Source organism: Acanthaster planci, linkage group LG08 (genome assembly GCF_054643075.1).
Source record: "Acanthaster planci isolate LZ-2023a linkage group LG08, COTS_SCS, whole genome shotgun sequence".
In the NCBI taxonomy this organism is placed as follows: Eukaryota; Metazoa; Echinodermata; class Asteroidea; order Valvatida; family Acanthasteridae; genus Acanthaster; species Acanthaster planci.
The window spans coordinates 9,079,542-9,091,652 of NC_141784.1; the positions used below are offsets into that span (position 1 = coordinate 9,079,542).

General features: G+C 42.4%; 1 protein-coding gene across 2 annotated transcripts in view; it reads right to left on the minus strand.

Moving 5' to 3' along the window:
- Positions 1-5,113: 5,113 nt before the first annotated feature.
- Positions 5,114-12,111, minus strand: part of LOC110990131 (transient receptor potential cation channel subfamily M member-like 2) — a 32,800-nt gene continuing 25,802 nt past the window's right edge. For both annotated transcript variants that reach the window (XM_022254982.2, XM_087140224.1), the window contains 4 exons: positions 11,608-11,713; positions 10,950-11,093; positions 9,935-10,048; positions 5,114-8,303 (listed from right to left, as the gene is read on the minus strand). In XM_022254982.2, the coding sequence (XP_022110674.1) occupies positions 8,187-8,303; positions 9,935-10,048; positions 10,950-11,093; positions 11,608-11,713 (481 nt within the window). In that variant the 3' untranslated portion in view covers positions 5,114-8,186. The remainder of the gene's footprint in view (positions 8,304-9,934; positions 10,049-10,949; positions 11,094-11,607; positions 11,714-12,111) is intronic.

Here is a 12,111-nt window from a genome sequence, read left to right on the forward strand (position 1 = left end):
TCTGCGTATGAGTACATGCACATGGGCCGTCAACGGTTGCGAGAAACATCACCCTTGGTTCGAGTTTAATTTACCGTCAGATGTTCATTTTGTCCTGTCTGACTTTGTCCAAGTTTTGTTTTTCATTTTAGAAACGAACTTCAAAACTAAAACTTATAAAAATTAACTACAAAAACTATGCAACTCATTAAAACAAATTTTGAAAAATAAGAGACCTATCTCGTAAAAACGATTTGTTTTCAAAATAAAATGACGTCTTTAAAAGTAGATCTCTTAAGGACGAGATTATGTGTCTTGAGCAAATGAGTTTTGGGAAAATATCTCGCAAAAAACAAAGTTGGATAAATGTATCTCATGAAAAGTACTTTGAAAAATATACTTCACTCTTTGAAAACACACTTGATGGCACTATGAAACTTTCGAACTTTTGCATGGATAGCCAGCCACAGTTTTACCACGCTTGGTGAAGCAAAAACGAATATGACAATAAAGAGCAAATTCTAACAAGAACCCGTGATGAGAGTAGGAAACTGTGACCACCCCCCCCCCAATCATCCTTGCTGCAGATTTGGTCAGCGAAGAAAAGCAGAGATTGATGTGTTCCAGCATGGAGGGATCAAAGTGGTATACGAGTGCGCAAGTTGCACACAGAACTTGCGGGTATTGTAAATTCCCCAGAGGCACCATAAGCCGATGACTGTCGGGTCGAAGGCGGCCAGTGAAGGCGGCTCTGGAGGATTTTCCAAGGGAATTACGTTGAGACCGACATTTCAATAGGGCACGAGGACTGGTCTTTTCTCAAGAACCACTTTCCCATTAAAACGTATTTGGGCATCCCCAGACAGTTTTGCAATTAAAAAAAAAACAAACCAAAAAACAACAAAAACCAAAAAACAAACCCCCGCCCCCCCCCCAAAAAAAAACGCTGACCGGATGGGTCAAACGTACGCACCGTTGGTATTCGCTACCTGCAGACACACTCAAAAAAGGGATCGACAATCGTTGACCTCCCTTCCAGTCATTATAGCAGACAATACAGAAGGATGAAAATTGTTGCCTGGTCTTGAAGGTGCAACAGCCCTTTCTTTCTCTCACGAGCTTTCACCCTGCAGGGCCTCCTTTCATATCAATCTTCCTTTAAATACAAACTCCCGGGTTTTATGGCGATAGATAGACCAAAGCTGGTATTCATGGCATTTGACAGACCAGGTCAGTTCCCCACAAAGGGGCTGGGCGACTGTTATGAGCCTGTCCTTCTCAAAGTGAACCCTCGCTGGAGAGGAACTGATCAACCTGTGCCAGTTCTGGAAAATCTGGAAGATTTAGTGCACAGGTAGTAACTTACGAAAGCGTTATTATCTAAGAATCTGAAAATGGTAATTTTCTTACTAAAGAGACCTGTTTTGTGTTACAAGGATGTGATTAAAAATTCTTAGCTTGTTTGATCTTCATTTTTGAAATATAGCCTTTTCCCGTTGGAATCACCTTATAGGGAGGTATCACTTGCTTAAAATGGCCAGTTTCTCATACGGATGAAGCGTATTCAAATTAACGAAGATGAAGTTTGCAGTTAACAATTATGACTTATTTGCCCTTTCTTTAAAACAAAAAAAGGACACAAAACAATGACCAAAAGGGAAAGTACCTTTGCTCATTAAAAGAGATGTGAAAAGTCCATTTCAAAATGTGTAAACTACATGTACATGAATACTGGGGATGAACTTTGCCTCAACATCCATTTTGCTACGCACTTAGCTAACGAAGCTTATACAAATTACAGCTAGACTGAAATCAAATGTAGTCAGCATCTATGTGGAATTCGTGTTAAGAACATTTTCCATTCCATAATTCATTCTCGCAGTCTTCATTGATCATTTGCGTCTGCGTCAAAATAAAACAATCAGCTTATTCTATGAAAGAATTTGTTTAAAAAAAAGTGGCAATAATTTACTCTTCCAATAGAGTTGTGCATAACGGCCTTCTTGCAGGTAAGACCCCTTCTTCATTGTTACTGGTGATTTTAATCACTGTAAACTAAAGAAAGGTTTACCCAAGTATCTCCAGCATGTGGACTGCGAAACTCGCAACGATAGAATCCTGGATCATTTTTACACTACAGTTAAAAGAAGCGTATAACTCGCAAAATTAAAACGAGCGCCCCTTGGTAACTTGGACCATAATATAGTACATCTGGTTCCAGCATATAAGCAGCAGCCAAACGCCAGAAACCAGTTAAACGCTTTGTTCCACGGTGGGCGGAAGATAAGAGGGCAGTCGAAGGCTCCAGGCTTGTTTTGCTTCCACAGAATGGAACCTATTCATCTGGAGTACAGCTTACTGAATGTGCAGAGATCACGCTATATTATACATCAAGTTTTGTGAGGACCTGTACATTCCATTTACATAAACATAACAATTCGAATTCCCCAGACAAAAGACGCTGTTGCTATATACGTCGTGATTCGGGCAAGCTTTTGAATAGCGACCGCCATCAGCTCTGGAATGGACTGGTTCCTTTGTGCCCACTGAAAACAGTGTATTGATGGAAGGCGTCTCTTATGTAACTATAAGCAAAAGCGTTCCCCAAATCACGAGGTATAGGCCGTACGAAGCTAACTACGGGACAGAGAGAACGCCCCCCCCCCCATTTGTGTTGGTCATTGCTATACTGGTATCTCAGGAATCCTTTTCAGACATGGGGGGGGTTAGGTGACAGTAGACTGGGGTGTGTATAGGGATTGAACTTGTTGTGTGTGTGGGGGGGTACCCCTCTGTCCCATTTCGTGCCTGGTGTAGTATAGGCCAAGCCGGCAGCATCTGTGGTATGGAGAATTAAATTTGTTATGTTCACGTGAATTAGGAGAACTCGGTGTACCAGATTTTATTCCAAGGTCACTCGTAAAAGGCTATTGACTAGGCAGGGCGAAGCCATATCGATGGGAACTAAGAAATCTAGAGCGCACAGCTGAACAGTCCACAGTGATCCATTCTATCTGCCAGGCCAGTTGTCTTCAAGTTCCCTTTACTTAGCCTACATTATAAAACCCCTCTAAACTCATCTCTCCTAATTTTGGCGATAGTGCAGCACGAGAATTAACATTCGTTCCCCGTCTTCTATTGAGTAATTAAGACATGCTCTATAAACGTTTCATGCTCTATTTTGCAGCCTATCTCGAATTCTATTACGGAAAATTTAAATTAATTGCTCAATGTACAATATGTCGTTATATAGCCACAGCAAGGAAACATTCTCTAAATAAGTCCATGACGAAATTAGTGTTTGTACTTCTGTCTGTATGGTGCCCCGCAGTCTTGAATGCAAATGTACAGTTACTCTCTCATGCTGTCTTTGATTTATTTCAATAGTACCATTTGGCGAGCAAAATCATGCATCCTGTCCACTTCTGATCGCATGTCATTTTCTATATTTTAGAATCACCTCATCGGAGGACGCTACGTCCAGGAAAAACCAGATACGAATATTTAAAAAATGCTCTGGAAACCCGGTGTCCAAAAACGATTAACGCTCTCCTCCGCGCTGGTGTTGGACTTCACCGGATAATTTTTATCAACAATTGCATTGTACCGATTTTAACGTGCGTCTATGCGTGTGCTCTCTAGAACTGACCATCTACACAATGGACCGCTTTTAAAACTCTCATTCAAATTTGCAAGGCAATAATTTCGTGCTCAACTACAAACCACGGGATCGAGTTCATCGCAACGCACACGTCGTATTACTAGGCCCGCATAAACGCGCGCGCCCGGCATGCCGGGAACACAATTCCTCCCGCTAGAATCTCGGTACATTGAGCTAGCCAAGTTTCTTTTCATGACTAAGAAATAAACCTCAACTATCAACAACAAAATAGCTGACCCTCGACGAAATATATCGAGCTGAAGTAAACGCCATCGACAAAGGAAAACGTTCATTCGGACGTATTTTTGTTGCATTTTGGTCACACACGCACCGTCTCTTCAGAATTCCGGGACTGCGTCTTGTCGACAATCGTTATTACCATACCATATGGCAGTTAGACATTATTAGTTTATTGGTTATCAGACACAATTTCCATCTCGCGAAGATTACATTACAAAAAACAGACGTTATCCAGAAATCAGAATTCCTACCTTCGAAGCACCTGTTCAGGCCTACCTGTCCTCTTTTACTCGAATCAAGAGTGAAATGCGACATGAGAACATAATAAAAGTGTGCCCATAATCAGACTGATCAGACGCTTCTTGCATTGTAAAGGGGATGTGAGTGGCCACTTAAAATTAAAGCTGAAAACAGCCTGCAAAAAAGCTCTTATACGTTTGTATACAGCAGGTGCACAAAAAAGCTGAAATTTAGGGTCAACACCTAAACAAAAACAAAAGGTGAAATCAGCTAAAAAAGATGAATTTTCACACCTCTGATTATAAGTGCTCCGACCAGGTGTTCACGCTGTCTATTAACTACCCTACTTGTAATTCTTGCTGTGAATAGCTGACTTGTTGGTTTGTCACTATGCCAGCCCCCGGCTGTCATGTCGTGAAATTGGAAATAAACAGACACAATTTATTAAATACACAAAACTCTGGATAACAGAATGGCCTGTAGGCCTATTGAATTCCGTTGCTTGGGTGACGCTTACATGTGTCACAAAATGTTCGCGCCGGCAAAACCGACAGTCAACACTGTCTTGAATCGTCCTTGAATCGAACGATTCCCCCGAAAAATGACGCGTGACGATTCTGACCACAGTTTCTATTACGCAGGCATTAATAAGAGAAAATCTGAAAAAAAAGAGAGAGATGCGTTGCCAAAAAGTGTGATACAAAGGAGCCTTCAGGCCCCCCCCCAAGCGGGGGTTTAAGGGGGGATAGTCCCCTTCGGATAATCTGCGCAATACAACCGCGAAAAGGTGATTTTAATATGGACTTAAGTCCACGAGTAATATATTACATGTACATTAGGGGCTCCGATGCACATTTTTCTCACATTGGCCAATATGTCTGAAGTTGGTTTCTCTGATATGCAAGGGCCACATATACCCTATTCTCGGGCTACGACACGCAGATCTGTCAAATCACTCCATAAAAAGTAAAATGCAGAAGCCGGAAAACACTGTTAAACAGCATGCAGGGTATCAATTTATCATCCACGGTCATGCGCTTTGTGTAAACAAACTCATATATTTCTCTTCTTTACGGATCTTTATAATTATTCATATCTCACTTTACATTATTAGGAAACACTCGTAGAAAAGCAACGTTATCTTTTCGTTTACACTACGCATGCACCTTCGGATACAGTGTGCCAACACCAATTGTTTATTCCAATTACTTAATACTGGTAATTCATCCATTCTTTCTCCACAAACAAAATATCTACTCCAATGCTAATAATTTTGGTTTTAATGTACAACTAAAACCTATACATGAAGAAACATTTCCGGGTGTACCTCTCTGGTCGCGAAAATACATGAATACGCATTCATGAACAAAGCCATTTTCACTTCTTGCACCAGCAATCATCAAACTAACTTCTTCCACTTAATAAATCATAAGGAGTAAGTAAACATGAAAACGGTCACTGTCACAACCCTGGGCTTTTCTGACATGTTCCGCGCACAAGCTAGTTATCTTGTTATTTAACATCAACTTTTCCCCTGGATGGTTGAATTTCTCGACACGAATAATATTATAGAGTTTGAAGTAGCTTAAAAACCAATAGACACCCGTATCTTTCAAATAACCAAACAATCTACAACATAAAGGCACAAGTTGACCTGTAAAAGCGCCGAGCTTGTCTATTCCATGGAGAAAATACACCTCCAAGGTTTATCGGACAATCTCAGGGGGGGTGATTCCACCCCACCCCCCGACCTTGGTTGTTTCATGTCGTTGTAAGCGCGTAAAGGGACTCACTCTCACAAAAATATTAAGTTATAACTCAGTCCACAAGTCCTATCTATGGCTTTGTTGTTACGCGTGGTTCATGATGGCAACACGCCGCGAGTCAGCCTGCGTACAATGCGCACATGTACACTACTGGGGGGGGGAATTATTGGCTGAGCTGTCTCGGCAAGAACTGCGCGAGAACGGTAACTCTGACTTTCACAAATTTCTTATTAAAATAACCGCAAGACATCACTGAAAAACCCCACAAGGTTTGGCGTCATAAATAACCCCCGGCACTGCAACGATATAAAAGAAAATGTCCAAGGAAGGATTACTGGCTTCAGGGTAACAGGTTGAATGAAAAGGCTGAATTCCACAGACCCTGGGAAAGTCGATTTCCATAAACCCCACAAACAACAGTCACAGGCAGCAAATAACTATCAAACCCGATTCCTGGTTTTTCAGTTGCGGCCGGTATCGTGCACGCCAGCACATGTATACGCAAAAATCGCGCAATGGAATGTTGAATTATACTCCTAGCAACACACACACAAACTACAGTATAACTCCACACGAAATAAAAAGGAGGTGATAGGGTCCACTCAGAAAATGGGCATCTTGTGTCACGAATATAACAATTTCATGAATTACATAGCTTTGCATAATGTGCAGTTGGCATCATGTTGTTGCTTGCTCACAATGCCCCCCCCCCAAAAAAAAACCATACACACACAACCTGCAAACAAAACAAAACGTTCGCCACAAGACACCCCCCCAACACACACGTACACCACCACAAACACAAACTGGACTGAACCGTGGAATTGGATACAATAATGAATACCAAATTCCACGGACTGAACGGAAAAAAATACAATAGTCGAAAGGCTCCCCGTGCAAATACATGTTTACAAATCCATTTTACATCGATTCACATAAAGTCTTTGGATAAACAAGAATAATTTAAAATTACATCACAAATTTTCAGAGATCAAGAATATCATAGCTCTTGATATAGCACACCTTAAAGATGTAAATTCTGATGATATTAAAAGGACATAAATCTACAAAATCACAATCGTATGTAATGCAAATCAAGGCGGAATCTTTTAGCAAACAGAATTTGCCAAAATGGCAACAGAAAAACTACAAATACATCACCTATCTTTCACTCAAATTTCTGCCAACTAATTAGAAAAATATCGCTTTTTTCTACATTATCAGATTCTTCTGTTCATTCATATTTTTACAGTGATGTGACGAAATTCATAACTAAAATAACAAATGTCGAGCCGCCAAATCTTCCCCAAAGGCACATAATTATTGTTTGGTTTGTATACACACAATTGAAGGGATTACAGGGGCCTTGTTTTTAAAGTCAATAAAATCCAAACATATTTTTAATGAATACTGTAATTTCTTCTCAACGGTTGCAACATCAAGGTGATTATATTTAATACTATGACAAATTCTTCCCAAACTTTTCAGAAAAATACTTTTTTTTCAAAATTTACTACTGAAAGACCGTGGCATACAATGAAAAAACAGCAGGTAGCATGAACTCTTGTTCAAAACTTCTGACAGATATATACAGAGATATACTGACATTGGAATACCTTTAAATCTTAACTGATCAAATTTCATTCAAGAAAGAGAAAATACAAACGTACCAAACTGCACTTCAAAAACCTATACATGTATTGCTAAAACAACCATAGCACTTCATACAACGGACAGGATGGTTAAAAGAATTCTTTATCTCACAAATAAATTCAACGCCAGTAATCTGGTATTACTCTGCATTCGCACACACAGCGGTCTAAAAAGCAGCACTGTTAGGGGAAAAGGCCAACACAAACCTTGACACATTTTTCTGAGTGAACTGAATTGCATTTTCAGTAGCTAGCTGGAGAAGGTAGCATGAGCCTTGTCTGGACGATAGCATGGGCATCACAAGAGGTGCAAGGGTGCTCTGCTGCCCCCTCCTCGATTCCCCCCCCAAAAAAAAAATTAAATAGGAAAAGAGAAAAAAGCCAAGAGAAATTTAAAAAAGAGATGAAAGTTGCAGAAAGTTTGCTGGAAAAACCTCAAAACCTACCCATTTGCTCTGCTTATGATTTGTCGGTTTGTTGCTAATGAGTGCTTTGCCCCTTTTGGAAACTTTCCCCCTGGAAAAAAGTGCTTTGCCCCCCCATAAAAAAACTGGCAACATCCTTGGATGACAGTACCCTGCACCTGCTTTGCTCAGATCGTGAGCCTCACTGCTGCATGTACCAACTCCAGAGGGTCCCCTGCTCCGTCTAGAAGGCAGCGTTGTGTAGCTCAGCTACCTTCCTGAGCATGGCCTGGTGGCTGGCAAAGAGAGGAATCTTGGAGCTGACACGCTGCCATCGCACACCCTGTGCATCGTCACCGGCCTGAATCAGTGGGAACAGAATGCGAGAACAGCGTGCACTGAGCAAATATATCAACCATTACGCGTTTCAACAAGAGAGGTATATCTTGGGGTGAAAGGGCACGGTGCACACCTTCAGCCAATACATGCTTTTCCCCTCTAAATTTGATAGAGTAGAAAAAAAAGATTCAGTTGTTAAAAATGCTGCAACTGCTCACCGAATGCAATCAGCCAAAATACATATAACGAGAAAACGAGCCTGGCTGCATGATGTGCCCTTATGAAAGGCTAAGTAACGGCCTCCGAGGAAGATTCTAGAATAATAGGAATGTCATATCCTCTTAACTTCATCCCTTGCATTTGAATGAAATTACATTTTTTTTCTAATTGCTACAACAAAGACAGTCAAGGCAGTGAAACTACCCCATACTCATTTATTTCAGGCAACAGCCCACAATTCCAGGAGGAGACAACTTCCTCCCCAGGGACAATTCAAGGAGAGGCCTGAAGGCCCACAATGGTGCCTGGTGACCCAGTCTGCCAACGGTCCAGGCCAATATGGGAGGACAATACCACAGCTAACATCAACCTGTAATGACTGACCCACCGTTGGCATCACAGGGACGAAAATTCCGAGGGGGGCATTTGAGGGGTGCAAACATTTTTCTTCACAGGGGCACTGAAAGTAAACGAACTTGTGGCTTGTGCATAGTCTGTGTACAATTAAATTTTCACATAGGTAGGGTGTTAAAAGGACTTGGGGCAGTGTTGTCCAATCTATTTTTTGAGCAGCCAGTAAGTTTTTCTCACCTCCGACCATGTTTAAAAAGCAGCTGCCAACCTTTTTACATCTGGAAGCCAAATTGGGTGCAAAATTAACAATCTACAAAATTTCCTATCACCCATAGAAAATCTACCTCTAAGATGCCCAGAAATTGCACTAGACCATAAGTAAACAACATGGGGAGAGGGCCATGAACCCAATGCTGAGGTTTTGCCTCCCACCCCCCTTTCAATGCAGTCCCCTATACCCAGAAAGATATAGGACGGAGGGGTACCTCCCCTTACATGTTCAATCCCTACACGCACTCTAGACTATTGTTACCTAACACATCCCCCCTAGATGTCGGTCAAGAATTCCTGAGATTCTGATCAAACAATGACTAACATAAAGGTGGGGGGTGATCTCTGTCCCATATCTTGCTTATCTACTTATAGTGGCAGTGTTACCAATCAATAAAGTCAGGCCTCCGGCAAGACTGTCCAGCCAGATTGAAGTCTTACCCATCTGAAGCAAGTCTGTGTTTATTGTTCAGCATTGCTGAGTGTGCAGGCAATTTGCACGAAAGAAGCATTGGTTGGGTAGGCTATTCTTTGTTCCCTTTGTGGGCAGGGAAAACAAGAGCTTCCGCCCGATCAAAGCTGACTGGTGGTGTCAATCAGGTCAGTGGAAACAGCCCAGGGCAGAAACGTGGGCTGGTCGTGGAAAGTCTCTTGTTCAAAGAGTGGGATTCAAAAATCCCAGAGGACCCTGCTTTGTCTGGGCATGGCCTGGTTCTTTTTTTCAATGCTGCTGATTCAAGGCTGTGGGTTCTGGTTCCATTCCCTTCTCCCTCCCACTGAATCGTTGTGGGACCTCTGACTCATGCTCACCTGCAGATCCAGAAGACCTACTGACGTGCCCTCTTCGTCGTGGAAGTTCATGGCCACCGTCTCCATCCAGGCGTTGTCAGTGTTGCGGGGATCATCTACGTAGCCGCGATAGACCTGCGACATGGGCAGAGTAGAATGGAGGGCGAGTTGTAAGTGACTGGCTTCATTTGTTCTGTTTTCTAAGCTCAAGGAAAGCTTTTACCCAGAGCTGTTTACAGCGAGACTTACGACATGAGCATCTCAATTGTCGGAACCAAACTGGTGGCTTATGCGATACTCCATATTAACAATTAGTACACAATAGCTGCATGTTGAACTGCACACATAATGAACAGCCATTTTGGTTCCAAAGTCTGAAGTTGGCATTACTCTCTGATTTTACTGATCAAGTGCTGTGCACTGCTACTTACAAAATGGAGTAAAGAGGGACCAATTTCATTTTCAATGCAGAGTCTTTGGACTTTGAGGCTCGTGTAGGCAATCCACCAAATTGCAAGATAAACACAACATTTCTATTGTTTGAGGAGCAAAATCTGAAAAATATTCTCAATTTTTCATTCCGGAATTAAGCCAATTCAGGATAAATTTTGGGCCTATTCACGGATATTGTTTTGAAATTTCTAGGAAAACAAAACTTAACAGCAAAGCAGCGAGCAGAAAAGAACAAAAGCCTCAATGTTCAATAAATAAACACCCTCCAGATTACCAAGCCCCCAAGATGGAAAAAAAACATAAGATGTAACTGACCCCCAAAAAATGTTGCAGGATATTTTCAGTGGCACAACTGGGATACTTTCTGCAGGGGGATAATTGGGGACCCTCATTTTTTTTGGGAGGGGGGGCTCAGTGGGTCCATTCTCATTTAAACACTGACCAAGGTGGACTATCACCAGATTTTTCCCTTTTCCAATTTCTGAGGGGGCTGGTCTGGGGGGGGGACTAATTCCCCCCCCTCCCCCGGTTACGCCAATAAATAAACAAAGTTCTTTACAATCTTAGGATGCGGTATCCTTACCTCTACGCCGTGCTGGAAAAGCTCCTCAATTTTCTGTTGAATGATGACGATGTCCTCAGGAGACTTGTCCAGTGATCCCATTGCCTCCTCACCAAACTCCCTCTTCAGTGTCTCACTAACTAGGCTCCCCGGCTCGACCATACCCTGAAGAGACCACAACTGATTACACTGTCTGTATACGCACTCAACATCCAACAGCGTCATAGTGGAGTCCTCTGAGACCATTGTGAGACACACACCTCCTGGGACTCCTATTGCTTCTTTTTAATACTAACTGCATGGCCTCAGTGTGGAAAAACCATCATGTCCACCACTTTCCAATCCCATACATACCCCTGGTATCGCCAGCTGCTGGCTGTCCTTCACCTGTCTAGCAATATGCACCTTGACATCTGTACCCCACCACACCCCTCCCAGTGCCCCTGTGGGTCCCCTATGTATCCCTGACATCGTCTACTGTTGGTTGTCCTTGCCCTGTACGGCAATACACACCTTGACACCTGTACCCCACCACACCCCTCCCAGTATCCCTGTGGTTCCCCTACATACCCCTGGTATCGTCTACTGTTGGTTGTCCTTCCCCTGTACGGCAATACACACCTATGACACCTGTACCCCACCACACCCCTCCCAGTACCCCTGTGGGTCCCCTACATACCCCTGGTATCGCCCACTGCTGGTTGTCCTTCCTCTGTATGGCAATAAACTCCAGAACCATCAGTCCATTGTCCTCCAGTTTCATTCCATCTGGGTTCTTCTTCCACCTGAAAAAATACCAGTGACAAATCATGGCTTCATAAGGTACTTTTGAAGCACTAAAATGTTAAGAGCTGTTGTTTTCGGTATGGCTTTGTTGGTAAACTACAAGACAGTAGTTCTGTGAAAAGAAACAAAGGAGTATAATTTGAACATGTTGCAAACCACAGGCAACAAATGCAGGAAACTTTGACCTAAGCGTTCAATCAGTTAAACCATGCATGCTGACTGCAATACCAGCAGCAGGTGAAAAGATCACTTGGCCCTCTTTGGCACGAGGATACTTGCATACAGAGTAAACGTGAAGTAAATATAGACATCCTAAAATGCTAACAAATGTTTTAAAGCAATGACACACAGGTAATGGTAACTTTGTATGAGAAGCATTGCCCTGCAGAAACATGTA